Source organism: Podarcis bocagei (assembly GCF_964188305.1).
Source record: "Podarcis bocagei genome assembly, chromosome: 3".
NCBI lineage: Eukaryota > Metazoa > Chordata > Lepidosauria > Squamata > Lacertidae > Podarcis > Podarcis bocagei.
The window spans coordinates 1,480,408-1,508,110 of NC_138127.1; the positions used below are offsets into that span (position 1 = coordinate 1,480,408).

A 27,703-nucleotide genomic window follows, 5' to 3' on the forward strand; every position below is an offset into this window, starting at 1 on the left:
GGCCAGGGAAGAGGGAGGCTCCAACTGTCTTGCTTGGCTGGGGGAGGGAGGGAGGGGGGAGGCTGTGTGTGTGTGGCTAGTTAATGCAAACTGAGGGGGGTTTTGAATGCTGGACACCATTTTGTTGCACGTGCTGCTGCAAACTTTGCAGTACAAAGCCAGGCCGGGGAGCCATCTTAAGTTGAGGCTGCATAGGCCTTGTGGTGCATGTGATTCAGATTCTATTCAGTTGAACCTCTGGTTACAAAGTTGGTTGGACAGTGTTCTCGAAGCTACCAGCATGAGTTTGACCAGACTGCAGGAGGACAAGAAGACTGGAGTGCCTGGAACAGGTGAGGCTGCAGGTCCCTTATTTCGGCTGCTGATCCCTTATTTTCAAGGCTGCTGGTCCCTTATTTTTAAATCTGTAAGTTGATAGCTATGGACTGGAGCTGATGGGTGTTGGAGTCCAAGATCATGGAGGATCACAAGTTCCCTGTTTCTGTGATACAGGGTTAAAGAGACATATGGAAGAGATTTGATTTCCCTCTAACTTTCACCCCTCCTATAATTTGAAGATCAGCCTTCAATTTCCCACCCATTTGCTGTCTCCCACCTTTTAAGCTCCTCAGTAGTAACTCAGAAAGAGCAGGGAATGATTGCAGTTCTACCACCAGACATTTCAGTTAGCAGTCCCAAGTTAATCACAAGCTGTTGCAATGCTTCTTAGTATCATATAATTTAAGGCCTTGAACTTCAGCTCATGGATTGGGGCCTATTATTGGGACACAGCAACAGTACTGCCACCATACAAATATATGGCAAAAATGTAAAAGTGGGTCCTCAGATGTATACTAAGGTGACTGGAATCCTATAAGAACTTTGTATGGCATTGCTGGAGTGATTCCGTTGTTTTTCTCAAAAAATGCAAGGCCTTTGTGCCTCCGTATCACTGGTTCTTCTGCTGCGACTTGAATATTTATGGGGAAAGAAACACAAGTAACTGCATATTTATTCTTACGGTAGAATCTTTGAATGGAGGCTGTGATCTGAGCAGACTGGAACAATTTTGTCTTAGTTTGGATGCATATGGAATAGAAGCTTCATTTATACCGAGTGTGAGAAGACGAAACTTATCACTCCATGTGCATTCTGTTGCGAAAGGAGCAGTGCCTCATGTAAAAGGGTACCATCTCAACCATGACATAAGACAAAAAAAAGGTGTTGAACTTCTTAGGAACTGACTGCTAGGGATTTCTGTTTGGAATAGCTTCAAATGCTGCAGAAACGGACTTCGCATGTAATGAGACTAAAGTGTAAGGATGCTGTTACTAAGCAACTAGGAAGAGTAATTGCACAGATGCTGAGGTTCGGGACTACAGTGCACAAAAGAAACATTGCTTTTTAATATAAACTGTCGCAGGAAGTTGGATTAAACTGGACCTGCATTCGTATTAGAAAGGTTACGGAAGACAGGGTATGTGAAGTCAAGGAACGGCAATTGTGTTCCTTTCTTCACTGTCTATTAGTGATCTGCCCCAAATATTTACCTCACTGAGGTCTGAGCACTGACAAAAGAGGCTCCCTCCAAGTGTTAACTCAGCCTTCCGCAACCTGGTGCTGTCTAGATGTTTTTGGTGTCCATTATCGCTACTGGGCTGGGCTGGCTGGAGCTGATGAGAGCTGTAGTCCAGCAACACCTAGGGAGCAGATGGGGATGACTCCATTAAATTTGTGCTTTGAAATTCAAGGCAAATGGCTCCTGTCTGTGTCCAGCGCAAGGCATCCACGCTTTCAATGGGCTGTCCCTTTTGCACACAACATTGTGTACTGGCAAATGTACCACAGGGATCCTCTGTTTGGCAGTTCAGAGGGTGCCAACCCAAGTGCCAAATATGGTTCAGAGTTGGCATGGCTAGGTGTTACAGGCCTACAACTCCATCATCCCTGCTGGATGGAGCTGATATGAATTGGAATCCATTAACATCTGGAGGACCCAGATTAGCCACCTCCGGTTTATAGGCTACAAACCCCACTGTTTTACTTACTGATTTGAGCTCCAGTGGGTTTGAACTTTGACCTTGAGTATGTGGCTATTTGCTTATTGTCTATTGGAGGAAACAATAGTTTGGATCCAGACTAAATTAGTTTCACTGGCAGTGCAATCCTATACATGTCTACTCAGACTTGAGTCCCATTGAGAACAATGGGGCACATGCCAAAGTAAGAGGATACAAGATTTCTGCCTCATTTACCAGTTGAAACCAATAAGACTTGAGCCACAGCTTGCTATTCACACTTATGCTCCCTTGTCATTATAAAACAAACTCAAAGTGACTTACAAAAGTGTTCATACAATGCATTTAAAAAACAGTTGAAATTACCAAGATCAATTCCATACAAGAAAAACTTAAGAGCAGGATAGTATGAGTCCTATCATACCTAACTTAGTCTGGATCTAGCCCAGTGAGAAAAAGTGAGACACAAGCTGCCTTGGGACACTATGACTCTTCTAATAACTGGCTGCTGGGCATGTAGTTGGCTGCTTCTTTTTCTTCTTTGGCATTCTGCTTTCAAAACGATCACCTGAACATTCTGCCACATGCGTCAACTGAATGACAGAGCACCAACTTCGGGTTGGTGCCTGCGAGGCAGCATGCCGACTGTGGCTTAACACCAGCACACCAGAATTTTGGCTGACAAGAAGGAAAACCCAGCCGAGATACGCAATAAGCACTTCAATATTTCATTTCCACCCATCTGTAGTTATGTGTGACTGCAGTGGCCAGTTCTAATCAAAATTGAGAGGATAAAGCTGGTTTTTCTCTGACAAAATGTGGAAGTGATTGATGAATAGCGATAGCTCTCTCTTGCCAAGCAGAAGTTGTAAACGGGACCAATACTGTTTAAGCCTCAAACTTTTACCATTATCAAATAGGTGCAGAATTCCACAAGGACAGGTTATAATTATGCGAAACTTCGCAGCCGATATACAAGGGATAAATATGGAGCAAGGAGATCTAGAATGAAAGACATAAAGGCTTATTGACACCCTATTTAACATGGATATCATTCCGTTTTTACCAGTTAGTTTTTTACCACTCTGATTTGCTAGCCTGATGTCATATTTAGCTGTAGCTTGAATCAAGTTGTAGTTTAAGTTGCAAGTTTTATTAGTTATCTGCTGTTAAGAAATTCCAAGTGTTTAATTCAATTTTAGCACAGGTTTCAGTTACTTGAGTGGCACATAAATTTTACATAATCCCACTAGTGTGTTAGGTTAAACAACTTTCTTGGTTGAGACACTATTTTGAACAGTAAAATAGCTCAGCAGGACATGTAAAGAACAGTAAATACCAACATGTTTGTCAAGTCTTTTTTTTTTTAACAATGGCATCTTACCTTGCCTCATGATGTTTTTTTTCCTTTGCCTCTCTATTAATGCTAAGTAGAACGTGTTGTGGAACATACTTTCTCATTCTTTAAGTGTTTGCACACAAACACATCTGAGCACTCATTTGATATACACATGTGAAAGGGGAGCAATTGGGATAGCAGGCTAAGGTGGGAATCGAGAGAAGAGACATCTGGGAACGGATGGGAATTAAATGAGTGGAAACAAGAGAACTGTGACTGAAGGAGGAGGAGGAGGAGAGAGAGAGATGAAAAGGAAACTGGAGAAAGACAAAACAAGTGTTGGAAAAGTAAATGAAAGATGAGATTCAGCAGTGCAAAGAGCAGCTGCTCTTCTCTAAGGATGTAGGGGATATATAAACACAAGGACCCCTCCTTAGAGCAGAATCTAGTGCATTTGTCATGTTGCTTCTGTTCAAGTAATTTATTTGGTTAAGCAGACGCTGCCCTCTGAGAGGACATCTCAGAATGCTTATGGGATGTGGGTTCTGCATAACTCAGCTGGAAGCAGTAAGCCAGCCCGGGTGAGAGAAAACTTGATTGCTGGACTTAATGTCCAATGGGGGCAAGGGTTGTACTATTAAAACACTGAGGGTTGTGCCCACATGGGTTGTGCCACTTCATGTGCCCACATGAAGATCACGGAAATGTCCAGGCAGTAGCTTTCCACATACCTGCCTTGACAAGCTCTGCCATCCTTTCTTCACACACATTCACAATGGGGTATGAAGTATGTTGACATCACAGATTAATGTGGATCCTCTAAATCTTATGAATTGTTTGAAACCAGAATGGACTAAAGCACCAAGTATATCTGGTTCCCCCTTAACACGTTTTTGCTGTCTTTGCAAGCATGACATTGATATAGTGGCTCAGGCTGGAAGTTACACCAAACTATGGCTCGAATGAGCGCTGAGCTTAGGTGTCTCTTCTCCATATCCATAGGCGCCGACTCCATGGGGCCTGAGCGGGCCCGAGCCCCCTCAAAAATTCGTTTGGGGGGGCTCTGCCCCCCCAATAATCTCGGGCGCCCCTCCAGCAGAGCGCCGCCGCCGAGGAAGCCTGAGAGGGGAGGGGAGGAGTTTCTGGGGGGAGGGAGGGGAGAGATCAGATCGCATGGGGAGGGGAGGGGGGAAGAGGTCACCGAGAACCACCTGAGCATCAGCCCGAGGGCAAGAGCGCGGCGTTGAAATGGGATCCTCTGCTCACATGCCGAGGCACAATCGGGAAGGCGGAGCATGGCTGGCTTTGCGCACCGAGAGAGGGGGAAGAGGGAAGAGGATCGTTCCAGCTGCGACTCCCATCGGAGGATACAGGAAACAGGATTGCAGCGCCTTGGGGACGGACGAGGCTGATGCAAACTTTCTAGGGCTGGGTTGCGCGCGCTTTTGGAGAGTTGGTGCTTTCCTCGTGAAATGGAGGAAATAACGGCAGGTCGTCCTTTTTTATTTTATTTTATTTTTTGCACAAAGAAAGCAAAATTTAGAAATACTTGCACAAAGATGCACAAACAAGCCACGATTCAGAGACGCTCGGTCAGATGTAAAATCGAGACAGCAACCTGGAAAAGAACTGCAGTTTGTGATCCAAGGGCTGAAGCGCAGGCAACTCTGGAGCTTTGCATCGCCCTGCTCGCAATAGTCCATATCGCGTGCCTTTCTTGTCCTTGTGACATCATCGCACCCTTGTGGAAATGCACTCCCGAGGGAGCTGTAACCCCCACCTCCTCCCCACCTGCTCCCTCGCCAGCCAGGCAGCCGCGCGCCCTAGCCGGAGAGCCCCGGCCGTCCCCATCGCACAATCGGCTGGATCTCCCTTCAGCAGGCCATGCTCACAACTCGGCCCAGGGACCCCCCCCCCCATCAGCGGATCTCCGGCCCAGCTGAAGAATCCAGCAACAAGCCCCCTCCTCCCCAATCGCTCCGCCGAAATACGCTCCAAAACCCCCCAGATAGGCCGCCGGCCGCCAAGTCTCGTGGCGCCCTGAGCGAGGGTCTCTCCCCAACACCGCCACCTCGAACTGCGTTCTCCCGGCTACCCGAGCGAACCAGCGGCAGGACCCCGGTATGGGCCCCCCCCCAATATTTTTTATAAGTCGGCGCCCCTGTCCATATCTCATGTGCCCTCACTGACTTCCTTTATAGTGGTAAGTAATAATTGGCCATACCCAAACTGGGTTTTCCAGTAGTGATGTATGGAAGTGAGAGCTGGACCATAAAGAAGGCTGATTGCCGAAGAATTGATGCTTTTGAATTATGGTGCTGGAGGAGACTCTTGAGAGTCCCATGGACTGCAAGAAGATCAGACCTATCCATTCTGAAGGAAATCAGCCCTGAGTGCTCACTGGAAGGACAGATCGTAAAGCTGAGGCTCCAATACTTTGGCCACCTCATGAGAAGACTCCCTGGAAAAGACCCTGATGTTGGGAAAGATGGAGGGCACAAGGAGAAGGGGACGGCAGAGGACGAGATGGTTGGACAATGTTCTCGAAGCTACCAGCATGAGTTTGACCAAACTGCGGGAGGCAGTGGAAGGCAGAAATGCCTGGCGTGCTCTGGTCCATGGGGTCACGAAGAGTCGGACAGGACTAAACGACTAAAGAACAACAACAACTGGGTTTTGGTTTGCGTGAACCATAGCTTGCCTGCAAACTGAACTAAAAATCACAATCAAAATGTGTTTTTAATTCCACTTTTGGTTTGTGCAAATCATAGTTTGTCCACTTCAGATATTTTGGCAAACATTAGGTTTCTGGGAACCCAAAGTTTGTTTATATAACTCCAAACCATCCAAACCACGGTTTGATGTTACATCTGAAACAAGCCGTTCTTATCTTCCATGTAAATGGTATTTTGAGAATGTTCCACATTTATTAACATATATGAGGTAAAGAAGTGCCTTAAGGTCGGATTGCAGACTTGATAATTATGCAGGTTTGGGCCACAGGATCTCAATAGTTAGGTCGATCTAGCTAGCTACCCTTTTGTACCATTTATTTTAACAGATTATTGTAAAGCAATAAGAACAAATAAGGCAGTGCATTCTGCAAAAGGAAACAGTAAGTAACATACCCTGTGCCAAAAAAATGTTTTCATATTTAAGACTGCTAAACATATGTAAATAGAAAACAGGATTGTCACCTCTTACTGTACTTAAGCAGTATACAGAAACTCATGTTACTAATTAGTAGATGTATTACTACAGCAAATATGGTGTATAAAAGTAAAATAAATTAAAAGGAGTGGATGAAATTGAACAGGAATAGGAAGGCTAACATTTTTATTTTGAGTGTAATGGGTATAAATGGATCTATATTTAAAGGGTGTAGTATATGGTCCGCATATACATTAAAAGGGCTGCCAACATTCTAGAAAGGCGTTAGAAAGTATTATCCTGACTTTCTTCCATCTGACAGAAAATATTGTCCATAATAAGAAAAGCACTGGACTTTCTAAACCATGGCTGACTAGAAAGGACTTTTCTATTTTTCCTCCTCCTGAAGTTTAGACAGACTTATTATCATCATCAGGCTGTTTCTAGGCTGAGACATTTTTCTGAATACTGAGGAATTTTAAGAAGACAACTTGTAGTGGATTAATAGGAATTTGATGAACCATGATACACCTAATATATTAGATGTCTAAAATGATTTTAACCTTATGAGCCATCTGTAGACTGTTTCAGAATGTCTGTTTTCTCACGGAGTTGCCTTAAAAAAAGGACCTATTTCACAGTGGCAAAACTGTCTGGGTTACACAACTTCATACCGCTGCTATGGTGGAGTGGTGGTCACATGATGGACTGCGCCTCAATATAAAAATAATTCTTTCTGCATAGAAATGGACATGTCTGACCGAAGGGTTCAAACTTCTAGCTACCCTTCAAACACTCTGGCCAGACTCTCCCTGGGGAAAAGGAAGGCGAGAGACTCTGCAGTCAGATTGTGGAGTGTGTGGATAATCATTTTGCTGCTTGAAGAGGAGTGCAAATGGTCCTTACCCCCATTATTATATTTTCCTCAAATTGTGAACTTGAACTGTGGAATTAAAATGTGCATATTAGGGTCAAGAATTGTAGAATTTCACTTAACTAACTCTTCACAAAAGTCAACAGAAATTGTGCAAACTCGGTGCTAGCAGATTCACAACCTAAATGTGACAATAAAAGTACATAACAGAAAGAACTGTTTTCAAAGGTGCACGTGCTACCAGGCCCAACTTGTTCATTGCAATAACTAATGACTTGAAGGGCAAACTGCCCATGAGGTTAAATGTATATTTGCATCTAAAATGCAGGGTGAGATGGGTTGCTTTGTTTTGGTTTCTTTTTGTATATAAACACACACACACACACACACACACAAATAACCCCACCTCCACCTGGAGGCTGTTAACTAATAACATCAGAGCCAGCATGGAGAGGGTTGTTTTTTTAAAAAAAATCCTCCCCCCCCCCCCCGCTGACTTCTGGAGTCTTGAAGAAAATCCCTCCTCTGAAGCTAGTATTTTCTTTGGGGAGAAATCCCCAATTGCCATCAGTCAGAGTCATCTTTAATGCTTTTGTCTAGTTTGGTCCACAATGATACCTAAAAGCAAGTCAGCCCCATTTTATAGGAGCCCCAAACCTTGAACTATGATGAAATGGCAGTATCTACTCATGTTTCCACATCTAACAGCACCATCCTATACATATCTACTTGGGGATAAACTCGACTAAATTCAAAAGTATAATATCCCAAGTAAGTATGCAACATAAGAAATGCACCATCTATTTTTGTATTGAATGCATTGTTCAACTTATGCGCACATACAAGCATACACATAATTTTATTTGTATGCCATGTTTCCATAGTTAAAACCAATAATAAATTCATAATTACCAACATAACAAAAGCGGTCAATTCATAAGCAATAAATAAAACATCAAAAAGTACACAACCAAATTAAATAATTTCCACATAAATCAAATTAAGATCTAAAATAAAGATTAAAAAATAAAACAGAACACCCCCCCCCTCAGAAACCCCTGCTAACCAATGTCCCAACCCAAGAGTCTGTTCAGCAGTTTCAGCCTCTGTCAGAGCCCCACCTCCCAGTCCAGGTGGATAAAGGCCTGCAAGGGAGCAGGTCTTCTAGGACTCGCAGCCAAGATGATCATAAGAATTATTTTTAAATGGTGGCTCATAGTTTTAATTGTGTTCTTCCTTCCCCAAAAATGAGGTTGACAGATGAGGCCTAATGAGAAAGAGATTGAAATGAATGAGAATGCAGGATATACACTCCCTCACACGCATGCCTATATTTTAGGCATAATCAGAACATGTGGTGATGCTAGCAGATTTCTCCAGTATTTGCAGATGGTGTGATTTGCTTTCATGGTTAGGTTTTATAGGGTATGGATTTTCTCTTACTTCAGCATAGCTGGTTACACTGGGGATTCCCCCCTTGCTCCTGAACGTGGAAGGAATACACGAAAATCATAGCCTGAATCTATGAACACAATGAATAGTTAATGCAACATTGTGTGTGCAAAAACGGGGGGTAAATTCCATCAATATGAGTTGACTTTTCGAGAGCAGATACCAAGATGAGCATAAAATCTTGTTCAAAGCCTAATCCTTAGAAAAGCTAACCTGTGGATAATATCCACAGATGACATGGGTAAAAGTTACGCATCCTGCTATAACCCTCCCATTTTTACAAGCTCCTAGAAGAATTTCAAAATGCTGTTGCGCGAGTGGCAAGCACTGCATTGGAATTTTTAGGAGAGTATGCCGCTAATGCTAGGAATTTAATGAGCATTAACCCCTTATCCGTTGCAGCCATGGGGCTCACCTGTAGCTTACCTGGAAGGCACAGAGATGGAGCAGAGCAGCGGTGAGGCTGGGACTGTGTTGATGCCCTGGTGGAGCCAATCTAGCACTCCATCAGTGTATCTGCATGGATATGACCTTCCTGGGCCCCCGGCAGCAGCTCCCAGGGTAACTTGCAATGACACTGGTAATGGAAAGGCATCTTCACCTCACTCCCTCAAACAACCAACTGCTACTGGGTCTTATTGTAAATTCTACATGACATCTCATTTTGGTTTTATCCCAGTGTTGGGATGTGATTGGATGCTAGGAGATGATATATTTCTTAGATATTATCCTTCCTTCCTCACGTCTGTGAGTTCAGCAGACTGCCATCCCTTTGCAGCTTAAAAGGGAAGCTTAGATAGGCTAGTGTTAGCCTTTTAGTTTAAGTAATCCTGGATGGTTTAAAGCAGACTGGATTCTCCTGGTATTTCTCCCCTTTAAAATATCAATCACACCGAAAACAATCTTGTAAAAGGAAAAAGAAGAAAAAAATTACTCATTCAGTATACTGCTTGAAGAGTAATAGGCAGGCTTAAAATGGTAATTCAGCTACAAAGATATACCGTATTTTTCGCTCTATAAGACGCACCAGACCACAAGACGCACCTAGTTTTTGGAGGAGGAAAACAAGAAGAAAAAAATTATGAATCTCAGAAGCCAGAACAGCAAGAGGGATCACTGCGCAGTGAAAGCAGCAATCCCTCTTGCTGTTCTGGCTTCTGGGATAGCTGCGCAGCCTGCATTCGCTCCATAAGACGCACACACATTTCCCCTTACTTTTTAGGAGGGAAAAAGTGAGTCTTATAGAGCAAAAAATACGGTACTTAGAAATGGAGTCTGAACTTGGAGCTGAGATATGTAGATGTTGTCATGTTGCAGGCATGGAGGAGAAGAGCAGAAAGAGAGTGTGCCCAGGTAGGGAGGAGGATACAGTGGTACCTCAGGTTAAGTACTTAATTCGTTCCAGAGGTCGGTTCTTAACCTGAAACTGTTCTTAACCTGAAGCACCACTAATGGGGCCTCCCGCTGCTGCCCTGCCGCCGCCGCGCGATTTCTGTTCTCATCCTGAAGCAAAGTTCTTAATCCGAGGTACTATTTCTGGGTTAGCGGAGTCTGTAACCTGAAGCGTCTGTAACTTGAGATACCACTGTATATAGTAATTTACTGTGAGCCTTCATGTACCTATCACGCAAAGCATGAATCATTTGACTGCATTTAAATAGGCCACACAGACTGATGTAGCTGCATAGACCGACCGTATGTTCTGTATTACACACACACACACACACACACACTTAGGAGGATCTTCTGGGTCATAGAGCCCTGGTGAGGCTTTGATAGCCTGCGGGGAACCTAATGTTGAACTAATGTGCCTGAGAGAGCAAAGGATGACAGGAGCTGAACAACAAGTTACAAAAAGGAGGAACGGGCTTGGTCAGAAGGACTCCAGAAAGCTCTCCCAGTTTTTGCTGTTATAAATCTGCTGCTTCCTCAAATGATATGGGCCACATCTTCTTAGAGCTTCAGTTTTCAACTTGGGACCCTGCTGTCAAATGCCTACCCAATTGTAGGCATCACAGTCATAGGCACCACAATTGTCGACAGAGAGAAGAGAGGCCTTTGCATTAGTGAGCATAAGAAACTAATGTACATCTTATAACAATCTAATGCAATACAAAAATGTGATAATAAAACAAAACTTTTAAATAAGCAAACTACATCAAAAAGTAACATTCAACAATTATTAGAGTAGTATAAAATAATATCAACATATAAAAGTTGAACAGAAATCCACTCAATAGTTACAATAAATAATTTCTAAACTATAATCAATAAAACACTTCTCTTTGCTTTCTGTTCAGGCTTTAGTTTATCAGCACTGTTTATTTATTTTGCATGTTTTGTGTCATGTTTTTCTTTCCTTTTCTGTTTGCCTTGTATGCCGTCCAGTGGTTTGGAAAGGTGGTTATGAAAATGTTTCCATGAATGGTTGGTACCTTAAGGGTCTAGCTCACTGACTGCTACAACCCAGTCCACTCTTCTGACTTAGCAAAGACTTTCCTGCACTAGCCTTACCTGTAGAACGAGAAGAGAAACTTAAATGGATCCACTGGCTGTTCTTTGTTTTAAGTTGAGTGCAAAGGACTTCTAGGGGTGTGTTGTTGCTGTGGCCACCCTGTGGCTTTCCTCTTGCACCTTTCCTTTGTGCTGCTCCATTTAGCTGCAGGGCACCTTGCCTTGTAGTTTTAAGGATATGCTTGTGAAATACTCTCACAGATCTGAGGATGCCATGAGTGCCTTTCAGGGCATTCTCACCCTCCCTCACATATTGCTGACACAATCATTGCAAATAACATAGCTAACGGATTATGGCTCCCAACAGCTTTTTATTTCTAATTAGAGATATATTCAGATATACAGTGATACCTCGGGTTATATTATAATAATAATAATAATAATAATAATAATAATAATAATAATAATAATAATAATAATAATAATAATAATTTATTATTTATACCCTGCCCATCTGGCTGAGTTTCCCCAGCCACTCTGGGCGGCTTCCAATCAAGTGTTACAAACAATACAGCATTAAATATTAAAAACTTCCCTAAACAGGGTTAAGTACTTAATTCGTTCCGGAGGTCCATACTTAACCTGAAACTGTTCTTAACCTGAAGCACCACTTTAGCTAATGGGGCCTCCTGCTGCCACCGCGCCGCCGGAGCACGATTTCTGTTCTCATCCTGAAGCAAAGTTCTTAACTCAAGGTACTATTTCTGGGTTAGCGGAGTCTGTAACCTGAAGCGTATGTAACCTGAAGCGTATGTAACCCGAGGTACCACTGTATATTCTTTTAATGCTATAAGTATTATAGTGTGTTTTCAAATTCCACACAAATACATGCATGCATGACACATGAAGCAACTTAGACGTTTGTCTCCGCACTTGTACAGTTATTTCCCTTCTGAAAATTCAGGCGGGGGGGGGAATTCATCTCAGCCGTGGCATTCCATAAACATGTCTGCACGCTCAGAACCCAAATGGATGGGGTTTATAAATTGAATGACATGTTAAAATAGTAAGTGAGGCTACTTCAAAATAAGCTTGCTGTTCCACTTGCCTAATTCAAAAGAAAATGATTTTAACCATTTCAATTTGCAAACAGAAAAAAAAGACAACTCCGGCTTCCTCTTCTCTTCAACCTTTGAAAGGACGCTAATTCCAATTAGACTGTGCTACAAGTCCATGCAAAATTAGCCCATTAGACTGGAATGTTTGTCTCTACATCTGCTCTCCTTCTGTTAGACATGAGTCGGGGCTCGCCGCAGGCATGTCATCACTCACAGAGCCATCAGGCTCTCTAAGCTGGAGCTGTAGAGACCAGACAAAGTGCACCTGTTGGACAGAGAGGGAGTGATCTTTTTTCAATGTGAACTTAGGAAGGGGGTTAAATGAGCACCTGGGCACCTAAACGGGAAGAAAGGAATAGCCATGTTTTGAGTTCTGGCACCTCCTGGTGGTGGTACCAAGAAGTGGCCCACTGTTGCTGTTGGTCTTCCCATCTCCTCTCTGGGGCATTTGGAAGAAGCACTGCAGTGCTGAGGCACAACTAGCCTCTCTAGAGACTTTATTATCTAGTTTGAGTAGCCTCCCTTTTCTTTTTAGCAAGCACCCCGCTTTAGGATAGGATGACCCAAAACAAAGCAAAATGAAAAACCAGCAATTGGGAAGTTTCCATAGTTTTGAAAGGCATTTGGATGAACGGGGTTGAAATGACTTTTAAATATTTTTGCACCCAGATGCTCTCTTAAAATCCAATTCTGGTTCAGCCTTTTAAAATCACAGCCGATGTGCAAATCTTATCTTTTCTTTTCAGTATTCCTTCTACATTCCCTTTCCTTACTCCTCATTATGAAACTTTGGCAGTTGTGTGGACTTCATTGCAGACCCACAACATGCCCTTTCTGAAATAGGCTATTGCTCTGAAACACATTACCTTGCATTTGTTCAGGTGTGTGTGTGTGTGTGTGTGTGTGTGTGTGTACACATTATTTTCAGGCTGCCATGTATCACAATTTTTTTCTCTGGGTGGCTCACTCAATAAAAACTACAAAACAACAACAAAAATACAATAAAATGCAGTAAGATAGGTGCAATTAGTGCATCTCCGGCAAATGGCAAGGGGTCCTGAAAGCAATACTAGAAATTAATTCTCTGGGGCAGTCGCCATTTGATACACTGTTAATCACTGCATTGCTACAGTTAACATGATCTTCATATGCCCTATAACAGAAGAGCGTTCATTCCACACTGTCCCAATTAGTGCCTAGGCTTAAGATCGTTAAACTAGCAAGGATACATTTGCAAAAGTCTCATAGACATTCACATATTCAGCCCAGCTGAGTTATTATTTGAACCAAGCCAGTCTTTCATTTGAAGAGTATCTTTTCTTTCCATATTTGAAAGGATTCATAGTGAGTAATAGATATTTGAGGTTGCGACTGCAATTAGCCATTTCCTATCATTAATGGACTTCCAGTTCATTTCATCTGTAGGTCATGACTCTAGCAGATGGAACTCTTAGTTGTAGACCATCCTTATGAATTATTGCCACTGCTTGCATGCTATCCATACTCAACTTTCTCTAATATCATCTCCCCCCCCCAAAAAAATTATACATTTCTAACCTATTTTTTTTCCTGACAAGTGCCTTTCAAACTGATTTCATCCTAATTCAGAGGCACGTGTGATAATAAGAAGGAACTGCAGATCTGCACATAAGGGCCTGAAATCAGCCTCATCTGAAGCCACTGGGGGAGGGGAAATATCACTGCATTTCCATCAGGTCTTCGAAACGGCTACAAAAGGGCTCTAATGAAAAAATAACAGATGACCAAATGCATAGCATGCTGAGATAAATGCATTCTCTGTTTTACATTTCTCTGCCACCCAGGAAGGTGCATATCTTATTACCTTTGCAAACTTTGTTCCTGTGGGTCAGTGTGAGGCTTTCCCCCCCCTCCCAAATGAACAGCAGGGTGTTTATGCCCATAATATAATCCTTTTTTATATATATAGAGACGCCACTAATGCTCTTTTGAGTACGAAGACTCATTAGGAATTAGTTAGAGGCAAGGGGAAATGAATAACAGTATTCGCAAAAATCACACTTAATGCTTGCACATTGGCTTTCTTATTTCAGATACAAAATTATGCACAAAAAAGCTTATATCTGTGTGTGTGCGCGCGCGCTGAGACAGTATATTTTAACCTTCAGCAGAGTCCAACTCCTGTTGAAATCAAAGATAAATCTCTCATAGATTTAAATGGATCAGAATTTCACCTCTTAATATTTAGTTTACTCCCCTCCTCCCAAACAAGTGTCCTTTCTTTTCTCGCAGCTGCTAGCATATTGTGATGTTCAGTTAAAAGCTCTCCAATGCGATCATATTTCATGCAGCATGTTGCTGGTCTGGCTTGAATCAAAGGGGCAGATGTAGTTAAAGCTTTCTATGGACCTTAGTTGTACGGTATCAGATATGTCTTCTGTCTGTGTATTTTCATGCTGCATTGGCACAAGAAAAGGTTTGTGGATGTAGCAAATCTTTTCCAGCTCTAAAATGTGTGATTTAATAGTGCATTAGAGCAATCTTATCTTTTGAGTTTCGTGGCTTTCTTAAAACTTATTGGTCGACTTTAAAAAAAGGAAGGGAGAAAGAAACCATATATAAATTCATTTAGGTTACGAACACTGTTTGTTTCTTTATTTAAAGCATCCCCCCTTGCTCTTTAACAGAAAAGGCTCGCAGGATGGCTTACATAAGATCAATAAAAACAATACAACCCCTGGCCCGCAGGCTTACAATCCGAAAGACCCAACACAAAAGGAAAAAGTAGTGGGAGGAAATAAAGGAACCTTGAGCATCAGTTCTTAAGATTGCACAACAGTCCTTATAATGACCAGCTGGAGTGGAAATAGTGCAGGGAGGGAGGGAGCCTGGTGGAGCCGTTCTCTAAGCAAAGCCAATGGAGAAGCGCTGCTTTGCATCTCCCCTTCTGCTAAAGCCTGGCAGAATAGCAGTTCCATCTACAAATGCATGACTGCATCTAAAGATCACCGTACATCTGGCCTGAATTTATTCCTGCGATATATGCTAGCAATTTTTTTTTAACATTTCTGTTGTTACGCGTATTTTAATTATACATTAGAATATGGTGGTTGCTGCAGTTGTTGTTTTAAATGTAGATAGCTACCCCTATAAAATATACAGTGGTACCTCGGGCGCTGTGGGTTAAACCACAGAGGCTAGGACTTGCTGATCAGAAGGTCAGCGGTTCGAATCCCCGCAAAGGGGTGAGCTCCCGTTGCTCGGTCCCTGATCCTGCCAACCTAGCAGTTCAAAAGCATGTCAAAGTGCAAGTAGATAAATAGGTACCGCTCCAGCGGGAAGGTAAACGGCGTTTCCATGTGCTGCTCTGGTTCGCCAGAAGCAGCTTACGGTAGTCATGCTGGCCACATGACCCGGAAGCTGTACGCCGGCTCCCTCGGCCAATAAAGCGAGATGAGCGCCGCAACCCCAGAGTCGGTCACGACTGGACCTAATGGTCAGGGGTCCCTTTACCTTTACCTTTACCTCAGGTTAAGAACTTAATTCATTCCAGAGGTCCGTTCTTAACTTGAAACTGTTCTTAACCTGAAGCACCACTTTAGCTAATGGGGCCTCCTGCTGCCGCCACGCCACTGCCACGTGATTTCTGTTCTCATCCTGAAGCACAGTTCTTAACCCGAGATACTATTTCTGGGTTAGCAGAGTCTGTAACCTGAAGCATCTGTAACCCGAGGTACCACTGTATATCTTGGGTGGCTTGCAAAGAGAGTCACCAGAAAGCTTTTAAGTGGAGGACTCCTATTGAATGTGTTGAAATTAATTCAATATTGTGATATTAGTTTATTGCAATTATATATACACTTGGATTTGAAAAAACAAAGAAAGCCCAATAAGTGGTAATTGATCAAATCAAAATTATAGAACAAACTCAGTGCCCCTTGGTCAGTCTTGGTCCTTTGCCTGTTCCCACATCTGGAGTCTGTTGACCCAAGAATCAAACACTTACTATACTAAGATCAGTATACTTGAGACTTAGGAACGTTGACTCCAACTCCCAGTGCAGCTTACACATAATTCTTACTGATTTAACTTATTTAAAGGGGACTTTGAAACTGCCAAAGATTATTAGTTTCTGATATTCAGCTAGTTAAATGAATTCAGGTTTTCTTTACTCATTAGCATTATTTTCTTAAGAATGGGTATGGTTGGATGCTAGTTTGCTACTGAGCCGCTTCACTGTTGATGCCAATACTTCTACCTCCATTCCTCAACTAATAGTGCAATCCTAAATGTGTCTACTCAGAAATAAGTCCCATGGTTTTCAATGGGGCTTACTCCCATGTGAGTGTGCATGTGATTGCTGTCTAAGCTCACAAGCTGAGGTCACCGTTCCTTGTCTGTAAAGCTCCAGGGGTTTTGAAACTTTGTGCATTCAAGTGATATTACAATGGGACCTCGGGTTAAGTACTTAATTCGTTCCGGAGGTCGGTTCTTAACCTGAAACTGTTCTTAACCTGAAGCACTACTTTAGCTAATGGGGCCTCCCGCTTCCATGCTACCAGAGTACGATTTCTGTTCTCATCCTGAAGCAAAGTTCTTAACCCGAGGTACTATTTCTGGGTTAGCGGAGTCTGTAACCTGAAGCGTATGTAAACTGAAGCGTATGTAACCCGAGGGCTTGTGGCTTTTGAAATAAGGTGTTTTGATTCCAGCCTAAAGTCCCTCAGAGCCATGATGATGGCATGTGAGGCAGAAATGCATCTTCACAATGCTTAAAAGCACCACTTTTTCCTTCTGAAAGCAGCACAGAGATAATATCTGTTTATTCTTCCAATATCTTGCACGTTCATATTTAATTTTTTAAAATGCTAACTCAAAAATCGCCTCTATTTATGAATTCTTTGTTCTTGCAGAGGGAGTGGAGCAGCAAGGCCAGTCTCCTTCACCCGTGAAATGCAAAGCAAAGCAATCTGAGGACCTGGAGGACAATAATGAGGGTAGGTGGGATTAAGTCTCCTCGGAGTCATTTATCAGTTTTTCATTACACAAAGATAGGTTCCCTTTAATTTTCAAATTATACAGTTTGCAGTCTATTTGTTTTAAAATATTACTAGTGTCTATATTTACTGTGCGATTTCTTTATCCTCCCCTAGTGCAGTTTGGGCCTGGGTTAAGTGAGCTAAGCAACTTTTCTTTTATCTTTTCCCATGTGTAATTTCGACCCAAAGTTTTTTGTGACAATGATATACTTTCTGGCAGGAGAGAGATAACAATTGTTTTAATGCCACAATGCTACTCAGTATTTACGGGCGTTGGAAAGACAGGATGTGTAGTTTTCAAAAAATGTGTGACCAGGAAACCAAGCAGTTATCATAATTCCAAAACAGAGTAATTGCGTCTTGTCACGCTACTATGATTGGTCTTAAATAAGAGTTGGAACAGGGCACAAAAAGTCATATTGTTAAATCGCAATAGCAATTTTCTGTTGAACATTCCATTGACTTTCATATACTCGATTTCAGATTTACAGCCTGATCCAAACATTAGCTGGATCTTGGCTGCATACACAGAGCTCCCAATGCAACCCAAAATTTCACATTTATTTCGGCTCAGCATGTCCAGTGTGGATGTAAATATGCAGCTGATACCCACCGAGGTGAACAGGAAGCTCCCTGCTCACATGGGAGCTCCGTGCATGGATCAGAGCTGGTGTAGTCTACAAGAGACTGAGCTATGAGAACGAACCTTGGCTACAGCTCATGCTTGAGGAAGACAGAGCTTAACTACAATCCTGGGTCTGGATGACACACTAAGCCAAACTTTAGCTTAACCCAGGACAGTTTGGGAGCAGGAAGGACCAGAGGGGACATGTTTGCAGAGTCCCAGTAGGCCATAGTTTCTGCGAACCAGTCCACTGATGTTGTTGTTGTTTAGTCGTTTAGTCGTGTCCAACTCTTCGTGACCCCATGGACAAGAGCACACCAGGCACTCCTGTCTTCCACTGCCTCCCGCGGTTTGGTCAAACTCATGCTGGTAGCTTCGAGAACACTGTCCATCTCTTCCTCTGTCGTCCCCTTCTCCTTGTGCCCTCCATCTTTCCCAACATCAGGGTCTTTTCCAGGGAGTCTTCTCATGAGGTGGCCAAAGTATTGGAGCCTCAACTTCAGGATCTGTCCTTCCAGTGAGCACTCAGGGCTGATTTCCTTAAGAATGGATAGGTTTGTTCTTCTTGCAGTCCATGGGACTCTCAAGAGTTTCCTCCAGCACCATAATTCAAAATTAGTCCACTGATAAAAAGGTCTAATTGTTGCCATAGTTTCCTTCAGCGTACTAAAGGATTGGTACTGAATGGGGCACATACTCCTGAAGCTGACTCCTGATTTGTTCATTGTAGTTAGCAAGGAGTCAGAGTTGCATCAGCCCAGTGATACAGTGGCAGACCCTCAAAGTGTCCTTATTTTCCAGGGACGTCCCTGATTTAGAAAAGCCGTCCTGGTTTCTGAGTTGATCCCGGAATGTCCCACTTTCCCCTATTTTTTTATTGGAGAAATGTTGGAGGGTAGGGTTAGGATGTCTCTATTTTCATTGGAGAAAAGTTGGAGGGTATGGAGTTATCCAACCCCTGAGCTGTCTGAAGGCAATCCTGTATAGGGAAGCTTTTTTAAAAAATGTTTAATGTTTTATTATGTTTTTATATGTTAAAAGCTGTCCAGAGCGGCCGGGGCAACCCAGTAAGATGTGTGGGGTATAAATAGTAAAATTATCATTATGGAATTGGACGTCCCTATTTTCATCGGAGAAATGTTGGAGGGTATGCTGTGGTGAGAGAAGCACTTTCAAAATCAGTCCTATTTAGGACTCTCTTAAGCGTCTACATGGGCTTTCCTGAACCGCAAAGCTATTCATCTAAGAACAGAATTTAACTTCCAGTTAAACATCAGCTAAAAAGAGACTAATATTTAAAGATTATAATCTTATATTGCTGCTTCTATGCATAACACAACATGTAAGCAAAGTCAGTGCAGCATATTCTATGATTTGTAGTTGTGCAGAAGAATAGCTTCATTTGTGTATTTACGATGCATGCTATTCTTTTTCTTGAGTAAGAATAGTCAGTAATAAAACGACACAGATACCCATATACATTTTATCCTGTGAGCCTCTGTTACTTGACATTGTTCCTTTAAATAAACACCAGGGATTTCTGTATTAACCTTTTAGCAACCACTGAATATCTACAGTTGGCACTCCATACAATTATTTTTTTGATAAAATAATGATATGGTGATGATTAATGCTCCACTTCCCACTCTCTTGTAGTGTATGAAACAGGACTGATATCATTTCCCCACATTAATGAACTACCAAGGTTTGCGATTGCTTGAAAAGGCATGAGTGAAATGTTAAATCAATGTTAGTACTGCAAAGCCTTGGGATGAAGCAACCTAAAAATCTAAATTAATTAACAGGAAGAGGGTGAAAGGGTGACTCTTTGGAACTCCTAAGTTCACCACATTTGCAGTAGTACGTGTACTGCAATGCTTTGCCCTAGCTCTGATGTGGAGCCTGTACTTTAATGACATTGCGCAGGTGCTACATTTGAGACACTTCATCCAAAGCACTTATATGCTTTAGCTGCAAATCTTAGGATTAGATAGATTCACTGTTTGTGCAATACCTTGCTAGCATATAAAAGTGTTTGACGGATGACCCAATCATCCCTGGAAGCAAGGGTCGGCAAATCATCTTTAACACGGTGAATCGTGGATTGACCCCTTTGCCTTTTAGCTTTTAGGTTCAACGTGAAATGTATGAAATACTGTTGAGGAGCTGAAAGTCGTAAGTTTCCTGGCAGATGGGTACTCTCACCTTCCGCACGGAGTGCAAAGGCACTGAGGAGTTCACACAGCCTTGACAAGTCAATGGACAATTATTTTCCAATCTTCTTTATAGATGTGTATTTAGAGATTGATGCTTCTAGCTTTCTTTCTCCGGGGTTCTTTCTCCCCTTATAAATATCTCTGGCAGGGCGGCCCACCCATGAGGCAGAGGGAAGCTGCCGCCTCAGGTGGCAGAATCTCATGGGCAGCTATCCGCTCACGAACCCTTCTTGCCCCTGCCATTGTTAGGGTTGTACAGCGCCAGCAAGCAGGACTTCAGCTGAGGGGACTTCACCTCAGGCGGCAAAATGGGACGGATCATCCCTGCTCTGTGGGAAAATATCTTTGCGAGATCTGGACTGTTGGTCATTTTACTGCCACACTTCAGTTCCCATTTAAACATTTTAGAAGTATCCCCAAAGGCTGCTTCACAAACTGCAGGGTCAGTTCCACGTACACAGCCAGAAGAAGGGGCTTACCACAGGCTCCCAAGTGGCAGTTTTAAAAACATTAGGTTTCTAGCTGTTACACTGTAATGCTTAGTAGCCCTCAGCCCTGAACTGATTCAGCAACACATTTGACCATTTGCTTAAGGGGTTCTGCTCCTGTTGAATCAAGGGCCATCAGATCTTTTCAGTTGACATTTCTTCTGAGCAATATTCAACGAAAACCTTGAAAGCCAGGGGTAGTGGATTACTGCTGGTGAAATGTTTGTGGTGTTATTGTCACAGGATGCCTGCTGCATGATCATGCCTGTGACGACGACGACGATAATAATAATAATAATAATAATAATAATAATAATAATAATAATAATAATAATTTATTATTTATACCCCGCCCATCTGGCTGGGCTTCCCCAGCCACTCTGGGTGGCTTCCAACAAAATATTAAAATACAGTAATGCATCAAACATTAAAAGCTTCCCTAATCAGGGTTGCCTTCACATGTCTTCTAAAAGTCTGGTAATTGCTGTTCTCTTCGACATCTGATGGGAGGGCGTTCCACAGGGTGGGCCCCACTACTGAGAAGGCCCTCTGCCTGGTTCCTTGTAACTTGGCTTCTCGCAGTGAGGGAACCACCAGGAGGCCCTCGGAGCTGGACCTCAGTGTCCGGGTAGAACGATGGGGGTGGAGATGCTCTTTCAGAAATGTCATTAGTTGAATAGCAACACAGCTTCTTTCCCTTAGACCTGTGTCATTTTCTATCCTTTCTAAAGACTGTGATTGTTTGTTCTTTTGAGACTTAAGTGCTTTGGCACTGTGATACTGGAGCAATGGGGTTATACATGTATGATTATGTTTGTACCTCACCTGTAATGTGTATGGGTTGCTCGTGCGTAAGTTGCCGCCTCTCCAGGCTTTGTTGCCTTACTAAACCTTTCAGTCTGGGCAGCCCTTCACTTCGTGGCTGCCTCAGTCACTAGCAGAATCCGTCAGTGGACGTTTCTTAAATCTTTTCCAACATAAAAGTTGTTTGACACCCAGTCTCCTCCTACTCTCTCTGTGTGGAAGTCTTCTGCGCAGGGTGGGCGTGGGTAGCGGAGGACCCGTGCTCTCCCCGCTGGTATCCAGTGAAGAGTCCTGGAGCCCTCTCGCCGATTCCCCCATCTGCCCCCCTTTATCCCTGGTGTTGCGCTGATTTGCTTCCCCATCTGCGGAGCTGCCTCTCTCCCTGCTGGGCCCTTCTCCAGCATCATTTGAGAGCCTTCCCTCCGCCTCTAGCTCCGATGTCAGTTCCCTGACATCACCCTTGCTCCAAGGAGCTCAAGATGGTGTACCTAGTTCTCTTCTTCTCCATTTTATCCTTGCAACAACTCTGAGAGGTAGGTTAGGCTGAGAGACTGAGTGGCTCAAGGCCACGTTATGACTGAATAGGGATTTGAACCTTGGTCCTAGTCCAGTGCTCTACTGCACTAGAGCAAGAGGTTGCCTATGGATTATTCCTTTAACCACATATACAAGAAGTTGCTAAGAACAGGGAAGCTACTCTGTCTTGTGCTGTAATTCAGCAATCAGAAACACCAGCCTTTAATTCTTATTTTAAGTATTTTGCAATCTGAAACGTACATCTTCTTTTCTTGGTCTTTTTTTTTTTAAGCTTCACATTCATTCCCTCAAGAACAGACAATTTGTCTCCCTCCCTCATCCCCACACCCAATTAAATAGTTGCTGGATATTGTGCTACTGGTGCTGAAGCTGGAGAGGGGCACTAGCTAAGTGGAATATTAATTTGAATGCTTTTTAAATATTTGTCTACAAATCCCTTAATTTGTTCTCCTTTGGGCATTTCCACTCACTCACTGTCGTTGGTGAAACAGCCTGCCTGAGAAATTAATCACTCATTTACAGTGGCTGTTCAGAAGGGATAGAAAAAAGCCATTTTGGCTCAATTTTTGTATGCCTTCCTCCTTACGAATGTAGGAAATAGTTCAGAAGTTACTTACATGTGTGAAGATTCTTAACTATCATCCTGATGGAAGGTCTCTTCCTGTTCTATACCAGATGCCCATAGAATTAGATCTATGCTTTGATACAGACCAAAGACACTTATCTGAAACCAGAGACCCCTGAACTGAACAGTGTTGATTGTAACTTCGTCTGTGATATCCTCAGGGACAGCCATTTAATTTTCCACTATAAACCTGAGCCTTATTTGCTATGTGGCAGAAATATATGCCAACACAAAACATGCAGTGGTTGTTAAGCTCTAAAAATCCTGAACTATTTTTAAGAAAAAAAGAAAGGTTTTAAAGAGTAGCATTCTTAGCATTCAGTCAAATCATTTCTCTTCAATAAAGGGAATTTTATAGATCTCTTGAAAAGGACAATTTAAATGAAGATAAAGTACTGCAGAAAAAGTCCTTTGGGGAGTAGCAAGGCAGCAAATATCGCCATGAAACATTCACTCTTTAATGCAAAAATATACTTAAAGGAATTCAGCCTTTCTAGTCTGCTTGAGACCTTGTTACTGCATTTTAGGTTTGACACTTTCCATTTGTCTTGACACATTATAAATACCTGGGCTACCAAATAGTTTCTTTCTGTATACATATATTTAAAATCACTATGGCCGGGATCCAAAAAGTTCCAAATGCAAGTGGAATGCATGTCTGCATTTATACAGTGTGTGTGAGAGAGAGGGGAGAGGGTAATGATTTACCCAACTTCTGCTGCATCCCATATTATGCCAGAGGATCGCCCAACTCTCAGAAGTATCTTTTCAGGTAGGGCAAGGCCATCTTTGTCTATCTAATACGTGGGTGTATTTATGACACTTAAATATCACCTTTTCCTCTAAGGAGCTCAAAGCGCTATACATGGTCTCCCCTCCCCATTTTAGCCTCACAACAACCCTGTGAAGTAGGTTAGGCTGAGAGGCAGTGACTTTACCAAAGGTCAGGGAACTGCCATCGACTCAGAGGCGAGAGATAGAGGGGGAGTTGTGTTACAGGGAGCCTCCGAAAATCTTGGAAGCAGTTCCTCTTCTGGCGAGGAGGAAAGCCCCACCTCCAGTGGAGAAGAGGTGCAAGGACCAGAGGATGCTAGAAAGAGCCTTAACACCGCACCTAAGCAAGCCGGAGAGGAGGGAAGCACACCCCTGCCATCGCCCATCATGCGCAGTAGTTTGAGGCGCAGGGCGGAGCGGAAAAGGCTGGTGGTGACGAAACTTTTATGTTGGGGGAGGTACAAAAGCAGACCACTCCCGGATTCTGCTAGCGATTGTTGTTGTTGTTGTTTTTGTTGCTGTTTTTTTAAAGAAGATATTTATTAAAAGTTTTTAAGATATAACAAGAAAAAAGAAAAATAAACATACAAAATAAAAAACAGTTAAAAACACACATTAATTTTCAATAACATAAGTTCCATACACTTATTTCCTCGGACCTCCTCATACCTCCCTTCTTTGTATTCCAATTCAATTTGTTAGTTCAGCAAATCCTTACCATTAAACTTTTACCCATTTGTAAAACCTCTTTTTTTTCATATCTCTTAAAGCATTACAGCTGGAAACCGCTTAGTTTCTATCCAACATCCTTCTAACATTCATTAATTTTACAATGTTTCTGTAAGTAGTCTTTGAATTTCTTCCAGTCTTCTTTCACTGACTCTTCTCCCTGGTCTCCGATTCTGCCAGTCATTTCTGCCAATCGGATTCTGCTAGCGATTGAGCCAGACATGAACTTATGACGCTCTTCACTGTAAATAAAGGTAAAGGGACCCCTGACCTTTAGGTCCAATCATGACCAACTCAGGGGTTGCGGCGCTCATCTCGCTTTATTGGCTAAGGGAGCTGGGGTACAGCTTCCGGGTCATGTGGCCAGCATGACTAAGCCACTTCTGGTGAACCAGAGCAGCGCACGGAAACACCGTTTACCTTCCCGCCAGAGCGGTACCTATTTATCTACTTGGACTTTGATGTGCTTTCGAACTGCTAGGTTGGCAGGAGCAGGGACCGAACAACGGGAGCTCACCCCGTCACGGGGATTCAAACTGCCGACCTTCTGATCGGCAAGTGCTAGGCTCTGTGGTTTAATCCACAGCACCACTCGTGTCCCTGTAAATAGTTTGCAACAAAATAAAGCCTGTAAAAGACAAGTCAGAGTCCTGCCTGGCTACTCTTGAGCAACCACAACAGCATCTGACAGTTACCCAGTGAGCTTCATGGAAACCCTGCTCTCCTAGGTCATAGCCCAAAGGTCTGAACATCAAACCACATTGGCTCTTCAGATCCTATATCTAACTGGACAAATTCTGTTCTGTTTGGGCTTTATTTTATTACAGTCAGTAGCACTGTTTCGTGAAATTGGAGCCCACAACATCACAATGCACATTACATTGCAAAACGAACCCACTGGTAAAAATATGCACCGCCAGGACAGAAGTTGATGCAGAAAGGACTCTCTTGCGTTTATACATGCGCAAGACCTATGTACACATGAGCCATCAATCTTTTTTTTTTTTAGTAATAAGTGAGGGAGCCAGGCCTTCTGGTTTTTCTAGAAATGGTTTTAATTCTGTTTCCCTTTTCTTCTTTTCCATTGAGATAAAATAAGGTGCAAAGTTCCAAGTCACTAAAGTGACTAATGTAATGTTGTCAGAGGAAAATTATATACAGTGACAACCCGCGGTACCTCCAGGGTACTCATCTGTCAAGGAACTCATTTCACATTTCTATCCATTATCTGAATAACCAATAAACCCCCGTGACTGCGTGGTGCAGAGAGGAAGCAGTGATGATAGCCTTTATGAAATTTTAACACAGCTATTGCTTTAAATAGCATTGTGTGCATTTGGAATACCACACTGCCAGGTCTCTCCTTTTGTTCTTCTCCTCCCCTTATTATTATTATTATTACTACTAGTAGTGGTGGCGCCAATGGTGATGTTTTCTAGAAGGCATCTAATATTGACCTTACCTTTTAGTGACCTTCTCTATTTCCTTTTAACAGTTTTCCAACCCACTACATTGCACTGCACAGGGCTGTATGCAAACAACAGGCTTTTATTAATTTGTGGCACATAAAAAGAACTGTGCTCCATTGACTAGCAACCCATATAAAATAACAGCAATCCGCTGTGTTAATTACAAAAATAGATTCCACAACCTCAGTGTGAACAATGACTTAATCAATGCAGAAAGCAGTGATACTGAAGAAAGGCATCAAAGCATTTAAGAGGAAGTGTTTTGTTCCTTTTTTATTTCCTTGTGGCGCGTGTTTCTTTTTTTTCCTTTTTTTGACAGAGCAAGGTTGTTCACCGTTTTTAATATTCAGATGAGAATGTCATGCTACATGTGCTCCAACTACCTCAGCTGCTCACCAGGGACAGCCCTTATTTGCTGGTATCTACCTCTGGTAAAAAAATCTTATTGCCACGTGGGAAGATGCAAGGGATGCTTTTTAAGCACGAGCTTGGATGTCTCTTCCGCAAATGAAAGGGCTCATCCTGTTTCTGCAAGGGACTGAGATCCATCAGAGGCTCCTGCTGGAGGATCGAGGGAGGTGATTTTTTTTACCCTCCCCGCTGCAGCCCCTCCCCTGGCAACTTCCCACACTGTTCCGGGGGGTCCTTGGACCCTCTATAGCAGCGGTTTTCAACCTGTGGGTCCCCAGATGTTGTTGGACTACAACTCCCATCATTCCTAGCCAGCATGACCAGTGGTTGGGGATGATGGGAGTTGTAGTCCAACAACATCTGGGGACCCACAGGTTGAGAACTGCTGCTCTAGAGCTTTTCAGGTGTCACAATGGGCTGCAAGGCAAAGGAGCAATGGGTGAAAAATGCCTTCCCTCAGGGGCACCGACTTGCACCCAAGAGCGAGGGATCCTGGTGCTCATCATGGGCATGTCGCGCGTTGCGTGTGTCTGATGCCATGCACTCATTGCACGCACAACGTCGCATCGTTGGAAGGAGGCTGTGTGCAGAGACCAGCACGCTGTGGCTTCAATGGTTGGTGGCTCCTCCTCTCTCGTGCTGAGGAGGAGCCGAGCACTGAAGCTGCGCCATTCTCGGCTCTGTGCTTAGCTTCCTCTGCCCCCTCAAGAATAAGGGAACCTAGGCCTCTGTTAACAGATACTGGTGGGGCCAAAGACAGCTCAGCCCCCCTGCCTTTCCCCATCCTCCAACAGGAAGTTTCAGTGAGCTCATGGCAATTCTGAATCCAACCCTTTGTCAGTATACCTACCCATTCACTAGATCTGTGCATTTTCATGACTACTGAATGAAGAGATGGGAAATCCTAAGTTGCAGCATCTGAAGCTGTAGCCTTGAACACATTTACTAGGATGCGAGCCCATTTAAGCACAGTGGGACTTACCTCTGAGTAAACATGCATAGGATTGCACTGTGAATGGCTTGAAATGTTGGCCCCATTTTTTTCTCAAGGCCATTATACTGAAAATAATCTTCATTATCTCACTGTTTTTATGGTCAAGTAAGTGAACAGCGCTTATGCCTCCGCCTTCCTTTAAGAGCCCTGAGGTTGTTCAGACAAGGCCCCTTGATTAATGGGAATTTAATGAAGTGGCTGCTGCTGCAGCAGCGAAGCAAGGAGACCTCCAAAGTTGTTTTGGCTCGCCAGGCACATTGCATGTCCAAGGTTTCCTGGAAATCAAACACAGGAGCTTTAGGTGAGCGTCTAGTAGGAAATTGCAGCTGAAGCAGAGGCTCTGCAGGTGTGTGTTCTTAGTTTGAGTCCAGAGAGTTTGTATTGATTCTGCATTGGTAAGAGAACCGCCGTAGTTGATCATGCTTGTTTCCTAACAATTCCTTCACAATTTATAAATACCTGTATTTGAACAAAGACGTCACAAGATTCTGCTGCTTTCTCCTGGGAAAGAGGACTGTCCTGAGTTTCCTGCCACTTGACAAAGTAGGAACAAAACAACAGGAATCTTGTTTCCTGAGAACGTTGTATACCTTCTCCCATAATGCTTGGTTCAAGAGGGGCGAGAGGTA

At 43.1% G+C, this 27,703-nt stretch overlaps 1 protein-coding gene across 5 annotated transcripts in view; it reads left to right on the top strand.

The window, feature by feature from the left end:
- MACROD2 (mono-ADP ribosylhydrolase 2) overlaps positions 1–27,703 on the top strand; it is a 996,145-nt gene that overhangs the window by 868,508 nt on the left and 99,934 nt on the right. For 4 of the 5 annotated variants that reach the window (XM_081189152.1, XM_081189150.1, XM_081189149.1 and 1 more), the window contains exons 10-11: positions 6,398–6,451; positions 17,277–17,360. In XM_081189152.1, the coding sequence (XP_081045278.1) occupies positions 6,398–6,451; positions 17,277–17,360 (138 nt within the window). The remainder of the gene's footprint in view (positions 1–6,397; positions 6,452–17,276; positions 17,361–27,703) is intronic. The other variant, XM_081189153.1, reaches the window with a different exon arrangement.